Source organism: Xenopus tropicalis, chromosome 1 (assembly GCF_000004195.4).
Source record: "Xenopus tropicalis strain Nigerian chromosome 1, UCB_Xtro_10.0, whole genome shotgun sequence".
Classification (NCBI taxonomy): Eukaryota; Metazoa; Chordata; class Amphibia; order Anura; family Pipidae; genus Xenopus; species Xenopus tropicalis.
This window is the reverse complement of record NC_030677.2, coordinates 92034786-92053561: the sequence shown is the minus strand read 5'-3', so window position 1 is coordinate 92053561 and position 18776 is coordinate 92034786. Positions and strand designations below refer to the sequence as shown.

The following is an 18776-nucleotide window of genomic DNA, read 5'->3' as shown; positions in this document are numbered from 1 at the left end:
AAAGAGTTGGGGAGAAACACAAGTGTTCAAAAAGTTTCTGGGGGTACCAAATAAGAGCTGTGGTTGGCTATTTGGTAGCCCCTATGTTGACTGGCAGCCTATTGGAGGCTGTTTGGCTGTACAAGCCCCCAAGCCAGGAATTCAAAAACAAGCACTTGCTTTGAGGCCACTGGGAGCAACATCCAAGGGGTTGGTGAGCAACATGTTGCTTGTGAGCCACTGGTTAGAGAGCAAGTAGCAAGTCAGCAGCTCCAAGGGCAAACAAGTTTTGAGCTGTATTAAAAAGGGCATAGATTAACGGAAGGAGAGGGTAAGGTTCAAACAGAATATTATCCAGATAAAGAGGGTACAGAGAAGGGCAACTAAGTTGGTAAAAGGTATGGAAAGGCTTGGTTATGAGGAAAGATAGGCCAAGTTAGGGTTGTTTACACTGAAGAAGAAGTTGCTTAAGAGGAGATATAATAATTATGTATAAATATATAAGGGGATCCCCTTATATAATAATCTCTCTAATGCTTTATTTACCAGTAGGTCCTTCCACCTGACACTAACATATAAAAATAGTAAGTATTTATTTATTAGATGCATCATTATAAATACACACTAACCCTTAAAATCATATCACAGAAAAGGAGGGACCCACTCACTATCAAGGGATTAATCTTCTGATAACAGGTAACATTATCATAACAATTTTGACTATAAGGGCACACAGCGCGAGTACAGCTCAATGGAGAGCAGTCGCTAAATATGTAGTGATTGCTCCACCTGCTCTTAAACTGTATGCATGGCTCCTTGTCTTCCGGCAGTCGATGGAGACTAAAATTACCATCACCAATACGGATATTAAACGAAAAGCACCATGAGTAACTCTGAGCAGTAAAAGGTGTGCATTTTGTTAAGGAATTATGCCTGTCGCCACTGTATGTCCATCAGCCACAGTGCTTTTTATTTACAATGACACAGATGGTTGTTTTAAGTGCTGCATTTTTTCCTAAGACAGCAGCAGGGAAAATCCCCATGCCCTGCCACAATTTTGCACAGATTTTGACAAATACCAAACCAGATACTGCATTTGTTACATCTCTACTAAATAAATGTTCAAATTTAGAATTTGAAAATGACAAGACCTGAATCATTCTTACCCTCGAAAAAGAAAAGCCAGTAATGGCCCAGCCAGATCCAATCTTTTGTTACCATAATGATCTCTGTCATCAAGTTCTCTTCTTCCCAAAGCCGCCAGAAGTAGCCTGTGAACCATGTATCTTTAAAAAAAAAAAAATAGATAATCTTAAATGAGTATTTATGGAGACGATGAAAAGGTAGATAAATATAAAAACAATTAAAGAATATTTTATCTAATGACTGACAACATCTATACTTTTGAACGCGCAGCTCTAAAGAGGACACAAGGCCATCCCTTTTAATTAGAAAATGAGGATATATCTTCAGGTTTATATAGGATACTTTTTTACAACACCATCTTTATCCTGAGCGTCAAGCAGGTGGTAGATTAGGGAGGAGAGGAGGGGCACTGTTGGGTTACGCATTTAAAAAAAACCCACATAATCAATTGAACAATTTAATAGACTCTTTGATGGAGGTAACTTCAGGAGTGTTAGTAGACAGTACTTGGGTTGTTAACAATAGAGTTTTTGAAAAGTGATATAGGTTCAGGAGGGTAAGGTGTACTTTTATTTAGAGAGCTTAATCTAAAAAATGCAGTTCTCATTCAATAACCCAAGTCTACAGAGGTCACTATGACTTTTTTTTTTAAGTCCAAAAGAAAATTAGCAATAAACGCCCCAGTTTAAACATTGCATTGGTGTATAATCTCTTCCTTGCTGGCTTCAACTTCTTTGCCCTGTTCTGTTCAGCCAGCAGACCTCAATTTCTGCAATGCCTTCATCCAAAATAAAACAAGGCTCGCTGCGCCATAGCCATAAGTAACCATTTTATCACCCGTTGCTCCAGGCTGTGGGAGCAGGCTGAAAGGGCATCCACGAACCTGGCATCTAAAACCTAACATTTAATTTTGTTTTGCCGGGGGGGAGCATCAAAGTGCAAAAGTACACTTTTCCTCCCCTCTATCTACTGGCTAGCATGGTAAAATCCTACTACATTTTCTTTCATTATGCAAAACAGGTTTTGGATTGACATTCCCTTTAAGTTGCAGAATTTATTTCTTGAAAGGGGTGTGAGTGAGAGATGCAACAGCGTTGGTCATATTTGGCCAACAATCTACTGTCAGGAAGAAAAAAAAAAAAAAAAAAAAAGACGTTGTGATGTTGCGGTGCTTAATGCTGACTAGTGAAAATAGTTGACTCTTCTAACTTAAAGGAGAAGGAAAGATAAAAACTAAGTAAGGTTTACCAGAAAGGTCTATGTAAATACAGCTATAAGCACTTACAGAAATGCTAGACTGAGTTCTCTGTCAAAAGAAACAGGATTTCTTGTCTCAGTTTTCCTGTGCCAGAGACATGCGTCTCTCTCCTCTCTCCTGTTTCCCCCTCCCTCCAGAATGCTAAGAACTTTCTCCCCTCTCCCCTTAGGAATGTGTGATCTGAGCCAATCAGCAGGAAACTTCCTCATTCTTACAAACTGCACATGTACACTGGTCTTGGTGCAGGAGCGAAGTATTATGATAACTTTCTTTACAGAGCTCAGCTTTTTTTTTTTTTTCTTATGAGGCTTCTGATCATCTGAAGAAATATGGGGAGACTTAAGGGCACCATTGAGAAAACTGATGGTATGCCTGCAGCTTGAGCTTAAATCTTTATTAGCCTTTCCTCCTCTAACATCTCACTGTGTTTCCTTTCTTATCTAAAAGTTTCATCCTGACTGTAGACAGCAAAAATTACCAGAATGTGGCTCTGTACATTAAATGAGAAGTTCAAAATGCAGGGAAACCTTAATTTTACATACTCTGCCTCATTCTACACCATTTTTGTGGTCCCAAAAGTAAATGTATAATGCTTTTCCCTGATTTTATTTTCCCCAAAATCTACATTTTTTTTTCTAATCCCCCCCAAAAAGTAGAACAATGGTTTTACTGTAGTCTAAAACTGTAAATATGTTGGAAACAAAAGGGGGGGAAAAAGTATGCTTTGAGAGAGTGGCCTTTCTAGCTAGAAGTCTTGACTAAAATAGGGTTCATTTTTCATTCTAAGGGCAAAAATTAACTTCTAAAATATTGTTTTAGATTTATTCTTACAAAGTCCAAGTTATTTACTTGAGGAGTGCTTCTCTGTGAAAACACATCACACCATACCATTTTAATAACACCTTTTATTGTTAAAACACTTTTCACTTGTGCATTTAGTAATCTGAGCCTAGAACAACTGAGCATGCCCACAAACCAACAGCCAAAGCAAATTCCTGAGGGAGGGGGCCGAGTGGGTTACAGGAGGAGAAGCAAATCTAAGTGATTAAGGGGCTACTGCAGCCTTACTATTAACCTCTGGACAACCAGTGTGGCAGGTATAGAAAGATTTCAAAGAGGCTGTTCACTGATTCAATTTTTGTATGTGGGGTTTACATGTCCTTTAAGGGTAAACTGCAAAAAAAAAAAAAAAAAAATTCTTTGTACACTTTATGTTCAAATTATGTTTATCTAGCACAGTGCTATCCAACTTCTGTGGTACAGAGGGCCAGAATTTTTCTGGCCTATATGGTGGAGGGCAGATAATGAAAGCCAGTTTTGACCACTCCCCTTTTTTAAAGCCACACCCATGTTATGAAAGAGGTTTTAAGACCATACCCACATTAATTGTGGTATCACAGCAAAACTGCAAACGGTTGGTGTAGGGATATCACCCTTCATTCATATGTAAAAATAATTATATTATGCCATATTAACAAACACCTTAAATCCATAAGCCACCTCCTCCTCCCCTGTAGATAGCACAGCAACCCCGGAATATAATTACACACCTTAGGGACCATAATGACTATTTCCAAATGCTAAAAAATAGAAAGTAGAAAAAGAATAGAAGAACTGATATTTGACACTTCAGTGTAGTATTTGCCACAATGTGATTTAGGCGGATGCCCTTATGGTAAAAAAAAACAAACAAAAAAAAAAAAACTAAACAATGTTTCTGATATGCAGTTATCGAAACCAAAGGCTTTAAAAAGGGATGTAGCCTAAAGTCCCTAGGTTGCAGGAAGATATATTTTTGGCCTCTCTTCTCTGTGCAAGGGTCCTGCAGTCACCACTATTTATAAAAAAAAACCCTTCCCCACTACTAGAGGGAGCTCTACCTACAGTTATGCAACTACATTTCAATCTTATTTCAGTGTTTAAAGGAACAAAAAAAAAAAAAAACAAACAAAACAAACATTGCTCCAAACCTACCCTAGAAAGTAAGCTTTTTTTGTTTCACAGAAATCACTGACACCAACATGTGGAAGCATTTCCTTCTGTAGGACTTCTTTTGCATATTTGATCCTTTTTTCTTTTGTAACACCAGGCTTAGCACCTCTAGAACCAATAAAATTAAGAGCCACGTTTTGTTCCTGAATAACAAAAGCTTCGTCAAGCGATGGTTTGACCTATGGTAACAGAAGAATAAAACCCAAAATTACAATACACACTCACAAGTGCACTCAATGTTAATGTTTTGAAGAATTAATGAATTTATACATATCATGAATTCTCTTTTCCTTAGAATGGAAGGCAGCACTAACTAAGATGTTCATCCATGGGTAGGAAAACACCACCTCAAATAAATGTGACACTCTCTCTCCTTATCCTATATAGAAACAACTTTAACGACATAGAAGGAAGGGACAGTTGTGCTTCCTTCAGACAGAGGGAAAAGGCATTTAGGTTAAGTATAAATTTGTTATTTCTGCTTACATCCTTTGGCAGAGCTAACAGAGTAGAGTAAAAGTATGCAACAAGACAGTAAAAAATTATTACTGAGCTAAGGATTGCTGTAGCAAAAGCCATTTCCCTTGGTGTACTGAAGTTCAATTTTGTAATGTCCTCTAGCTTGATTCAAGTGGAAAGAAGACTTCTAAACACAGAGTGCTGCAGGGTGAATCTAGAGCAGGGGTCCTCAAACTACTGGATCCGGACCCCCAGGGGAATTTAACCAGCTCCCTGCTGCGTCCTCACCCCTGGCAGCGGAGAAAGAGGACACAGCGGGGAGCGGGACGGGGGAGCTGATAGGGAGGACGGACGGCGCTGGCAGAGAGAGGACTCCCTCTGGGAAGATGGACGGAAGACTGGGGGGAGCTAGAAGAGGTAGGACTCAGTGGGCAGCAGCTGGAGGGTGGATGGACGGATGAACGAACGGAGCACGCGGGGGTGGTGGTGCTGGAAGAGAGTGCAGGAGTGAGCCATAGTTTGACTGAAAGGGGGGGGCGGTCTAGCCCCCAACAGTCTGAGGGCCATGAACTGGCCCCTTGCTTAGGAAGTTTGAGGACCCATGATCTTGAGGAAGACTTCTAAACACACAGTGCTGCAGGGTGAATATTGATTGTATTTGGAGTGAAATTCTGTAGAAATCCTTCATGCCAAAAGTCTAGGATGACAGGAATAGGAGAAACATCTAGGGTTAACTTCCAAAGCCTCCTACACATCATATAAGCCTTTCCTAGTATGTACCAAGACCTACATGGTCCCAGAGTGATTCATGAGATCCTTTTCAGTCTCCATACTATAAGACTGAAAGATGCAGGATTTAGATCAAATACTGGCTCCAAGGACAAAAGATTCTTCTTTCTCCTTTAAAAGGAAAAGACAGTGGAGGACTGATGGAGAGGCAAAAAAAATCAGAGTAACAAATTCATGGCCCTGATAACTCTTCCCAACATAGGGATTGGACAGAAGATCTTGAGCTAAAATGTTATATTTGTGCTTATTTTTTTAAAGTTTTGTGTAAATGTTTTTAAGCTTGTGATCTTTTCTTGAGGAAGATAATTTTTTCCTTCTGTGTCCTACTAGAACATAGCCAAAAACTATATTTTGTGGTATAAAGATTTGATTTCTACCAGCTGATGAGCCAACCTAGGGACTGGAATGTCTAATTTATGCAGGATGTGGTCCTGCAGAATGAGAAGTGATTATGCCTTTATTACACATTAATCTAAATATGGAAAAATGAATGAATCCAGAAACCTTGGCAGCCATGACACCTTACTTGCTAATAACTTGAGATTCTCAAAGGGTAAATTTTTGGACTAAAGATGTTTTTACTAATCGATATTCTGACAGCTACAAAAAACTTAATCGTTGGTGAACTGTATGAATAAAACAAGTAAAGTTTTTCTTCCTTGTTGTTGCTCTGTGCTGCAACCAGGCTTAACCTGCAATATCCAAAAAAAGTAGAAAAAAAAAGTGCAAATTATTTATTGTGGGTGAGGGTAAAACGACATGTTTCGGGTCAATACCCTTTAAATGTATTCTGATAGCTAGTCTTAAAAACTTTTGATCACATGGCCAGTAGAAACGTGGAGATATGCGTTTTGCAGGACCAAAGTTGTCATTCTTTCTTGCAATGTATATATACTATATACTATAAAGGACCTTTTGTCTTGAACATTAATTTAAGAGCTCAAATGTAAAATTGGAAAATTTGGTTATATTTTAGTAGACTTCTTGTGATGAGGCTTCTTATTTTATTATCTGATTTTTTTCCCCACTAGAAGTTCCAGTTTGGAACTTAAAAGGTTTTCCCCTCAAAAGATATGTTAAGAGATGTTTTTTAGTTGCAGTTTTCTGCCCATTGTTTTAGCCATAAAACTTTTCTAGCTGAAGTAGCAATAGTAGTCATTCGTCAAAAAGTCAGAAGCAGATGCTGGAAAAGGAAGGTCAGATAAAAGCTTTTTCTTTCGAGCCCCCCTTCTTTAAAGCTCTTTCCAGTTGCACGATTCAGACACTGGTGGATAGGGTTCCTGAAGCAGCCACCACTGCCAGCTTAAAACGCGCTTGTCAAGTAGGTCCTCCTCAAGGTCCCCTCTGCTTTCTTATCCACGGGTTCCTTTAGACTTAATTATTTCAGAGAAAGCAGTCTTTTTAATGGACTGAACCACTGGATCTAGCTTTGGAGCTGTATCCCAATATTTACCATAAGCAGAATAAAAGTGAAAAAGAATGTTAAATTTCTTCTCAAGTACAGGTATGGGACCCATTATCCAGAACGCTCGGGATCTGGGGTTTTCCGGATAAGGGGTCTTTCCGTAATTCGGATCTCCTACCTAAAGTCTGCTAAAAACATTATATAAATAGTAATTAAACCCAATAGGATTGTTTTGCCTCTAATAAGGATTAATTATATCTTAATTGGGATCAAGTACAAGGCACTGTTTTATTATTACAGAGAAAAGGGAAATTATTTAAAAAAAAAATGTGAATTTATTAAAATGGAGTCTATGGGAGATGGCCTTTCCATAATTAGGAACTTTCTGGATAATGGGTTTCGAGATAAGGGGTCCGATACCTGTATTACTTTCCTATCTAGAATAGACCAATTTTTAGTTTTGACTTTAATTGATCACAGGTCTTCCTGCAGGTAGAAGTTAAAATAAAGACACACATCAATCAATTTCAAAATGTTGCCTAAGTGAAACCAGCCTAACTGCTAGTTGATTTAGAGGCAAGTGAAAAATGTTGAATTAACGCAAACATAATGTTGCATTATTTTTAGGTGAACTACAACTTTACCTTCCATTCAAAGCACAGGCAGACAAAGATATCTTGTATTTTCTGAAAATATAGTTACCATTTCCATCATCTCTGGATCTTCAAAGTCATAAATAATATGTTCTAATATGTCCCTGTCAGACACAAATCCTAAAGCACGGAAGACAATAATGATGGGAACTTCCTGCTTGATATAAGGTAGGGTTGCAACAATGCGCTGACCTATAGCACTTTTTTTGGCACCCTGTGAAAACAAAGAATGCTATTAGCATTTTAGTTTAGTCATAACATTACAACTTCATGTCCTCTTCACTGCAATATTCACCACAACTTTCACAGGTGCTGCATTATGCCTAGAATTATGTTTTCCCATTCATTTTAATTTAGTTTTGAAACAAAGTAGGCAAAAAAGTTAATTTTTAACTGTGCCTTTATGACATGCATTGGGAAAGTGTAGCCACCATCAATCCTGTTATTCTGCCAGCTCCTTAACCCTTTCCCTGCCACCCACGTAGGTACTACGTTGTTTTAAAAAAGGCAGTTTCCTGCCAACACCGTAGTACCTACGTTTTCCCTCCCTGTGCCATTCTCTCTGCATCGGCGGCAAAAGCCGCCGGTGCAGAGAGATAGAAGTGCCCCAAACCCCTTCGGCAATGAGCCGAGGGGGTTGGGGGGGATGGTCCTGCGATGCGATTGACGCAGGACCATCCTACAAGCAGCAGATGCGATCGCATCGCATCTGCTGCTTGTACTGCTTCCTGCTTCCCCCCTGAGCCGCCTCCTACCTACTTCCTTCAGACGGCTGCAGCATGGAGGAGCTGGGAAACGATCTGATCTTCAGGACAGGTAAGTGTGACTTTATTTTTGTTTATACACACTTTTACACACACTTACATACATTTATACACATTTATACACACATACAACACAATTTAGCACAGGTTTTTTTTTTTTTGTAATTTTTTTTTCCAACTTTGCACACTTATATACACTCATATACACTCATATACACTCATATACACTCATATACACTCATATACACTCATATACACTCATATACACTCATATACACACTGTCACACAACTTTTACATGTGCACATGTATACACAAACTCCCAAAAACTTTTTAAAATTTTTTTTATTTTTTTTTCATTTTACTTCTTTTTTTTTTTTTATTTCCCCCAAAAACTGTTTATTTTGACAGCGTGACTATTGGATCAGATATTCTGACCACTAATTATGCTGTTGTGTGACTTATTTTGTTGTTTCATTGATTTGCACATTTTTATCCCTATATTAGTATTCCTGATCTGTTTTTAGTGTAGCTTTGCCATGTGTAACTTTGGTGTACAAAAATAACTTTACCTATTTTGAATTCATCAGAATGTGTACTTTCCAAAAATATATGGTTTTCTGGGGGTCCCTGTGTAGTTTGGGGGTCTTACTGCATATAATAGGCTGTCAGGGGGCTCTGTGTGCAAAAGCTGAGCTGGCAGGCGAGAAATCCTTATGCGCTATTTTCATTTTGGGGTCAGTACATACCGCAGACTTTGGTATATCTATGCATATTGGGCATCAATCTGTTCAGTAGGCCTTAGGTGTTCCAATTTGGGGTGAGTTGCCTTTGTACGCAAGAAATTGTGTGAGATAAATGCGGCAAACTGCAACATTTTCATGCGATTTTCTCAATAGTCATAAAAACCACTAACTTTAGGAAAGCTTTGCAGATGGGTACTTTGGTGTAGAAAGAACTCTTTACCCTTGTTGGATTTGTCAGAATGTGTACTTTCCAAAAATATATGGTTTTCTGGGGGTCCCTGTGTAGTTTGGGGGTCTTACTGCATGTAATAGGCTGTCAGGGGGCTCTGTGTGCAAAAGCTGAGCTGGCAGGCGAGAAATCCTTATGCGCTATTTTCATTTTAGGGTCAGTACATACCGCAGACTTTGGTATATCTATGCATATTGGGCATCAATCTGTTCAGTAGGCCTCTGGTGTTCCTATTTGGGGTGAGCTGCCTTTGTACGCAAGAAATTGTGTGAGATAAATGCGGCAAACTGCAACATTTTTATGCGATTTTCTCAAATGTCATAAAAACCACTAACTTTAGGAAAGCTTTGCAGATGGGTACTTTGGTGTAGAAAGGACTCTTTACCTTGTTGGATTTGTCAGAATGTGTACTTTCCAAAAATATATGGTTTTCTGGGGGTCCCTGTGTAGTTTGGGGGTCTTACTGCATATAATAGGCTGTCAGGGGGCTCTGTGTGCAAAAGCTGAGCTGGCAGGCGAGAAATCCTTATGCGCTATTTTCATTTTGGGGTCAGTACATACCGCAGACTTTGGTATATCTATGCATATTGGGCATCAAACTGTTCAGTAGACCTCTGGTGTTCCTATTTGGGGTGATTTGCCATTGTATGCAAGAAATTGTGTGAGATAAATGCGGCAAACTGCAATATTTTTATGTGATTTTCTGAAATTTCATAAAAACTGCTAGCTTTAGGAAAGCTTTGCAGATTGGTACTTTGCTGTAGAAAGGACTCTTTACCCTTGTTGGATTTGTCAGAATGTGTACTTTCCAAAAATATATGGTTTTCTGGGGGTCCCTGTGTAGTTTGGGGGTCTTACTGCATATAATAGGCTGTCAGGGGGCTCTGTGTGCAAAAGATGAGCTGGCAGGCGAGAAATCCTTATGCGCTATTTTCATTTTGGGGTCAGTACATACCGCAGACTTTGGTATATCTATGCATATTGGGCATCAAACTGTTCAGTAGGCCTCTGGTGTTCCTATTTGGGGTGATTTGCCATTGTATGCAAGAAATTGTGTGAGATAAATGCGGCAAACTGCAATATTTTTATGTGATTTTCTGAAATGTCATAAAAACCGCTAGATTTAGGAAAGCTTTGCAGATTGGTACTTTGCTGTAGAAAGGACTCTTTACCCTTGTTGGATTTGTCAGAATGTGTACTTTCCAAAAATATATGGTTTTCTGGGGGTCCCTGTGTAGTTTGGGGGTCTTACTGCATATAATAGGCTGTCAGGGGGCTCTGTGTGCAAAAGCTGAGCTGGCAGGCGAGAAATCCTTAGGCGCTATTTTCATTTTGGGGTCAGTACATACCGCAGACTTTGGTATATCTATGCATATTGGGCATCAAACTGTTCAGTAGGCCTCTGGTGTTCCTATTTGGGGTGATTTTCCATTGTATGCAAGAAATTGTGTGAGATAAATGCGGCAAACTGCAATATTTTTATGTGATTTTCTGAAATGTCATAAAAACCGCTAGCTTTAGAAAAGCTTTGGTACTTTGGTGTAGAAAGGACTCTTTACCCTTGTTGGAATTGTCAGAATGTGTACTTTCCAAAAATATAGGGATTTTAGGGGTCACCCTACATTTCTGCAGCTTCTACCCCTCATAAAACTGCCATGTGTTTATGAATTAGGTAAAGATAAGCCATGAAATTAGTGTGCACAAGGTATATTTGGGGGTCTCTAAGTGCCATGTGCTTTGATAAACCTATGTACAGTGGGCATCAAACTGTTCAGTAGACCTCTGGGGTTCATATTTAGGGTGTTTTATCTTGGTGCCTAATGACCTGTAGAAAATAAGATGCTGTATAGTGGAAGGTTTGAGGTGATTTTTGGAAATTCCATAAAAATCATCAAACTTAGGAAAGCTTTATGGCTTGGTACTTTGGAGTAGAAAGACATGGGTACCCATTTTAGATTCGGGGGGATGTGTACTTTCCAGAAATATATGACTTTCTGGGGTGAATGTACTTTTTACTAGCATTATCCCACATATAATGATGTAAATGTGTTGATTTTGCAGGAGCTGAAATGACAGAAATGATAGATCATAGGGGGGTATGTTCTCATTGGGGCCCCGACATGCCACATACTTAGGTAAACCTATACATATTGGGCATCAAACTGTTCAGTGGGCCCCTGGCGTTCATATTTAGGGTGTTTTATCTTGGTACCTAATGCTATGTGGGAGATAAGATTCTGGAAACTGGAAGCTTTGTGTGGATTTTTGGAAATGTTATCAAAATTGCCAACTTTAGGAAAGCTTTGCGGCTTGGTACTTTGGAGTAGAAAGACATGGGTACCCATTTTAGATTCGGGGGAATGTGTACTTTCCAAAAATATATGGCTTTCTGGGGTGAATGTACTTTTTACTAGCTTTATCCCACATGTAATGATGTAAATGTTGATTTTGCAGAAGCTGAAATGACAGAAATGACAGTACATATGGGTATATGTTCACATTGGGGCCCCTACATGCCACATACTTAGGTAAACCTATACATATTGGGCATCGAACTGTTCAGTAGACCTCTGGGGTTCATATTTAGGGTGTTTTGTCTTGGTACCTAATGACCTGTAGAAAATAAGATGCTGCATAGTGGAAGTTTTGAGGTGATTTTTGGAAATGCCATAAAAATCGTCAAACTTAGGAAAGCTTTATGGCTTGGTACTTTGGAGTAGAAAGACATGGGTACCCATTTTAGATTCGGGGGAATGTGTACTTTCCAAAAATATATGACTTTCTGGGGTGAATGTACTTTTTACTAGCTTTATCCCACATGTAATGATGTAAATGTTGATTTTGCAGAAGCTGAAATGACAGAAATGACAGTACATATGGGTATATGTTCACATTGGGGCCCCTACATGCCACATACTTAGGTAAACCTATACATATTGGGCATCAAACTGTTCAGTAGACCTCTGGGGTTCATATTTAGGGTGTTTTGTCTTGGTACCTAATGACCTGTAGAAAATAAGATGCTGCATAGTGGAAGCTTTGAGTGGATTTTTGGAAATGTTATCAAAATTGCCAACTTTAGGAAAGCTTTGCGGCTTGGTACTTTGGAGTAGAAAGACATGGGTACCCATTTTAGATTCGGGGGAATGTGTACTTTCCAAAAATATATGGCTTTCTGGGGTGAATGTACTTTTTACTAGCTTTATCCCACATGTAATGATGTAAATGTTGATTTTGCAGAAGCTGAAATGACAGAAATGACAGTACATATGGGTATATGTTCACATTGGGGCCCCTACATGCCACATACTTAGGTAAACCTATACATATTGGGCATCAAACTGTTCAGTAGACCTCTGGGGTTCATATTTAGGGTGTTTTGTCTTGGTACCTAATGACCTGTAGAAAATAAGATGCTGCATAGTGGAAGTTTTGAGGTGATTTTTGGAAATGCCATAAAAATCGTCAAACTTAGGAAAGCTTTATGGCTTGGTACTTTGGAGTAGAAAGACATGGGTACCCATTTTAGATTCGGGGGAATGTGTACTTTCCAAAAATATATGACTTTCTGGGGTGAATGTACTTTTTACTAGCTTTATCCCACATGTAATGATGTAAATGTTGATTTTGCAGAAGCTGAAATGATAGATCATATGGGGGTATGTTCTCATTGGGGCCCCTACATGCCACATACTTAGGTAAACCTATACATATTTGGCATCAAACTGTTAAGTGGGCCCCTGGCGTTCATATTTAGGGTGTTTTATCTTGGTACCTAATGCTATGTGGGAGATAAGATGCTGGAAACTGGAAGCTTTGAGTGGATTTTTGGAAATGTTATCAAAATTGCCAACTTTAGGAAAGCTTTGCGGCTTGGTACTGTGGAGTAGAAAGACATGGGTACCCATTTTAGATTCGGGGGAATGTGTACTTTCCAAAAATATATGGCTTTCTGGGGTGAATGTACTTTTTACTAGCATTATCCCACATGTAATGATGTAAATGTTGATTTTGCAGAAGCTGAAATGACAGAAATGACAGTACATATGGGGGTATGTTCACATTGGGGCCCCTACATGCCACATACTTAGCTTAACCTATACATATTGGGCATCAAACTGTTCAGTGGACCCCTGGCATTCATATTTAGGGTGTTTTATTTGGTTACTTTATGACCTTTAGGAGTTAAGATACTATAGACTGGAAGCTTTGAAGCGATTTTAAAAAAATTTCACAAATTTTGATAAAAACCAATAACTTTAGGAAAGCATTGCGACTTGATAGTTTGGAGTAGACAGACAGTTGTGCCTATTCTGGATTCCCCAGAATCTCTTCTTTCTAAAAATGTAAAATTTTCTGGGATAAACTTTCTGTTAGCGGAATTTTTGGCCTTAAAATCTAAAGTATGCAGCTTTCTGGAGCAGTGCTTTGGAAATTTGGTAGGTTACTGCTGGGAGTTTGTGACCTATACAAGTGAGAAATCTCCATAAAACTATATATATTTGGTATTGGCACGTTCAGGAGACATGGGACTTTCCAAATCAGGTGTATTTTCATGCATAAAATAATTTTTGTTTCTGGTATGTGTGTTTATATTATGGAAAATATAATTTTTTTTCATTTTTTAGACATTTAGAAGCCTATATCTTGTTACAAAATTGGAATTACACAAAAATTCTACCATATTTTAAAAGCTTAGGTTGTCCTGAAAAAAACAATATATTGTTTTCCTGGGTAAACTAAAAGTCCCCCCAAGGAAAGGCCCCTAAAGTGAAACAGTGCAAAATGTTCAAAAACTGTCTGGCAGTAGAAGTTCCGCTTTGTTCAAAACGGCTGGCAGTGAAAGGGTTAAAGGAACAGTTCAGTGTAAGAAACCTAAAATTAAAAAATGTTTTTAATAAAGTTAGCCAAAAAATGTAATCTATAAATGCTGGAGGTGAACAGATGTCTATCATAACTTCCTCCTTTGTATCTCTATCCTGTTAGTGACTTGAAGGGGAGCCACATGGAACATAACTGTTATGTTTCCTTTTGATTCTGAGCAAGCAGGTCAGAGTCAAAGGCAAACTAATTGAATAGTTACGTCCCACATGGGCCCCTACTTAAAGGCCCTGACAGACAAGATTAGTTGCCCCGCAATGACACTTCCCTAATCTCCCCCAAATGCTTTCCCACTGGCAATTATGTTAATGATGAAATGAACTGCTTCGGTTTTCCAAAGTCAACTAAGCTGCCTTGCAAGAAAACTTAGGGAGACTTAGTAAAAACAAAGACATATTTTTCCCCACTGGCGATTTACATTATTGCAGGTGGTGAAAGCATTCAGAGGAGATTAGTCGCCCACGCTAGGCTTGTCTGTCAGGGCCCTAACAGGCTAGAGAGATGTAAAGATAGAAAGATGCAGTGTTCTGGCTATTATGTTAGACATCAATTCACTCCAGCCTTTATATATTTTTGGCTAAATATATTGAAAACATTTTATTTAGCACAGCCTATTTACCAGTTTTATTTTTACACTGGCCAGTTTCTTTAATGTAATCAGGTTAAAGAAAAACTCATTAAAAAATACAAGTGACAGTCACAACCTTACAGGTCATGTGTTGTGTTTTTTTTTTTAATATGACTGCAGGTTGTGAAACTTCCACCTCTCATTTGCTCATACATTTTAAGCCAAGGGAACCTTCAAATCTATGTAATCAATAATTTTGCATGACAGGATGTCTCATCCAGTGCAGAGATCAATGCACCCCCAGCCACCTAGGCAACGAGCCAAGGGAACCTATTGTAAGTGGCATATTTGGCCTTAAAATCTAAAGTATGCAGATTTCCGGAGCTGCGCTTTGGAAATTTAGTAGTTGTACTGCTGGGACTTTTTGATATAAGTGAGAAATCTCCATAAAACTAAACATATTTGGCATTGGCACGTTCAAGAGAAATTGAACTTTCCAAATGCGTTGTATTTTCGTGCATAAAATAATTCATGTTTCTGATATATGTGTTTATATTATGAAAAATATTACTTTTCTTTATTTTTTGCCATTTAGGAGCCTATATCTTGTGACAGCAGTGGAATTACACAAAAACTCTAGCATATTTTGAAAGCTTAGGTTGTCCCAAAAAGTAACAATATATTGTTTACCCAGGTAAACTACAAGTATCCTCTAGGAAAGGCCCTTAAATTGAAAGAGCGCAAAATGGTCTGGTCTGGCAATACAAGTTCCGCTTTGACCAAATCGGCTAGCAGTTAAAGGGTTAAAAGACTGAAAATATGAGAAAGGCTATGTGAGAAAGGCTAATAGCAATAATGCATCAGATCTTTAATCAGCATTACATACCTGACCTCCTCTAGCAAGCATGCTAACCCATATAGAGCTGGTTGGTCTTGATGAATTTTCCAGACAGGACCTACACTCTGCAGTGTAAGCATACTTTGAATCCTTCTTTGCAAACACATATACTGTGTTTGTAGCCATCTTTTCCTGAGCAATAAGAACCTTAAAAAAAAAAAAAAAAAAAAAATTGTAAATGTGTTTGTATTTGCAATAAGCAGCACTGCCAAAGAGTTAGAACAAAAGACCTAGGGGCACATTTACATATTTTTGCGATTTTTTTTTTTTAGTCTCCGTCACGATTGTTTCGTACTTTGCGCGACTTTTTCGTCGCCGTTACGACTTTATCATATATTTTCCGCGATTTTTTCGTCGCCGTCGCAAAAAATTCGGATTGGTTTTTCTGCCGTTTACTATAGCGCAATACGAAAAAATCGCGACGGCGACGAAATAATTGCGCAATATACGATAAAGTCGAGACGGCGTCGAAAAAAAAATCACAAAATTTTCGTTTCCAATCAGTTTTTTTCCCATTCGGGATTTGGATTCGAGGATTAGTAAATGTGCCCCTTAGTGTTGCAAGTAACATATATGTTACTTATAGGTATGTCAGTTGTCAACGTGGTGCCTTTGTGGCTGTATATACAGTGTGGCAAAATACCATCTAAAGTTGGACTAGAGGCCATAGCATGGAGGTCATTCTGTGTTTTGGGAGATTTGGTGTAAGTTTGTCTGAAAGCCAACCTTTTTTTAAATTAAAGCGATCACATTTTCTGGTGTCACCTGGTTGAACGCTTAGTTGGGTACCAGCAAAATAAAGGGGTTGGTGGTGAGAGCAGGTAGGCAAATAGGGGTGATGGACCATCTCCCTTATTAAAGGAAAATTGTCATGGGAAAACATTAACATACTTAATTTTGAAATTTCACATCGGGCTAGCCACATTCTTCATTTCCCAGGCTGCTACAGCCATGTGACTTGTGCTCTTATAAACTTTAGTCACTCTTTACTTCTGAGCTGCAAGTTAGAGTGATATCTATCCTCTCCCAGCAGCCGATAAGTAGAACAATGGGAGGGCAGCAAGATAGCAGGTCCCAGTAAATATCAGAATAGCACTCAATAGTAAGAAATCAAAGTCTGGCTTGGGACTCCTCCAATTACATAAGGGCAGAAGAAACAATAGGTTATCTGAAAGTAGTTCTAATGTGTAGTTCTAGCTTCTTTTGAAAGCTCAGACTCACAATAATCCTGACATGTCTTTCACCATGTAGTCATAGGTATCTAGCTACCAATGTAATCCTATGCAAGATTATTGTGAATAAAGCTATTTCTTAACCACCTTCACCAGTGTCTAGAGTGCGTACCCATCGAGAAAATGTGCTTTGTCAGGTAGATACTTAGATTATCAGTATCCACAGATAATTCCCCCGCATAATGATCTCCTGCTAACAGGAAAGTCACAAATAAGGGGGAAGGAAGGGGGTTGAATTTTGATGATCTAATTATGTTCCTCTCAAGGGTCAAACATGAAGCAGCCTTAATATCCCTAAATTAAAAAAAAAGCATAGGTTGTTCAGAAATAAAACAATATGCAAAAAGAATATTTAGTATAAGCTTTAATTAAAGGGGCATTATAGTGCTCTTATTCATCTTCGATAAGGAGTATACTGCCTCTTTAATCAATGCAGCCAAAAATATCACAGACGTGATGTTCCAATACCTTTTCAGATCCATTTATAATAAAATAGCCTCCTGGATCAAGTGGGCATTCATTTAACTCACAAAGATCACGGTCAGTCAAGCCATTTAACAAACAGTATGTTGAGCGTAACATGATCGGTATTTTGCCTATGAAAGTTTTCTGATGTTGTGTTTGAATTTGTTCCTCTCCTTCTTTCACCACTGTCTTAGTTATGTCCACATAAAGAGGGGCAGAATACCTAAAGTAAATATAAGTAAATATTAATGCAAAAAGATATATATAACATTATGGTTTACGTTTTGAGAAGAGCTAGTCACTACCCTTCATATTTCTACCATATAAAATTGTTTTTATCAAAATATCCCTTACATCGTTTTGGGAGTTTGATCAATGTTGATCAAACGGTCAATTTTTGGAATTGGTATCTTTAGAAAGAGTGCCAATGGCTACATGTTCAGCAGCTGACAGGTAGAAATGAGTCTTACACCCATGGGACTTTATTTCTTTAGCAGAAGAGATGTGTATACCTTTCCACCAGTGACTCCTATTGTTGCCGGGGAAAAACATTTTGGAGCAGTTAGCTGCATGCGATAGCAGATATCTTTTATATATTATAATATATTATCACCGTGGAGACAGGATACACATATAGCAAATAGAAGCATTCACATATACCTTCATACAAGTACAATGAGATACTATATACATATTACAAAAAAAGGTGTAAAGTGTCCCTATTTAACCCTTTAGGGGCCAACGCATCCAATCGATGTATCCATTCTACCTCAGTTCTCTTTGAAGAGATTGAGTTCAATCACCCCCCTCTTCGGGGAACATGTTGTATGATCTAAATGTTTTATATACACATATATATATACACACACACACACACACATTACCAGAAGGGTGGCACACCGCTTTAATTATATACCCAGGTGCACGGTAAAAATATAACACATCATACAAAAAAGATCAGCAACACTGGGATTTCTGTGCAAATCAAAAAAGTATATTTAAATGTGCATATACAGCCAACGTGACGTTTTGGTCCTCCCTGGGACCTTTGGGTCCCAGGGAGGACCGTTAAAGAAATTGCTCATCTTGGGTGCCATTATTTGTGTTATATACATATGTGTTTGGGTCTCTATACATATTTGTGTGTTATACACTGAGTATGGGGGAGTTCTACTGATTACTATAAACCAGTTGTCCAAGTCACACTCAAAGCCAAATCTCCATATCAAAGGGTTTTTTTCTGTGGATGGTGGTGGGAGAGTACGTCTGCTACAGGAGCCATAAAAACTCATTAATGTATGTGAGAAGTCTTC

At 38.5% G+C, this 18776-nt stretch overlaps 1 protein-coding gene across 2 annotated transcripts in view; it reads right to left on the bottom strand.

Moving 5' to 3' along the window:
- Positions 1-18776, bottom strand: part of polr2b (polymerase (RNA) II (DNA directed) polypeptide B, 140kDa) — a 67431-nt gene that overhangs the window by 40182 nt on the left and 8473 nt on the right. For both annotated transcript variants that reach the window (XM_018096491.2, XM_002937552.5), the window contains 5 exons: positions 17467-17686; positions 15755-15913; positions 7731-7895; positions 4358-4554; positions 1146-1265 (listed from right to left, as the gene is read on the bottom strand). In XM_018096491.2, coding sequence (XP_017951980.1) covers positions 1146-1265; positions 4358-4554; positions 7731-7895; positions 15755-15913; positions 17467-17686 — 861 coding nt within the window. The remainder of the gene's footprint in view (positions 1-1145; positions 1266-4357; positions 4555-7730; positions 7896-15754; positions 15914-17466; positions 17687-18776) is intronic.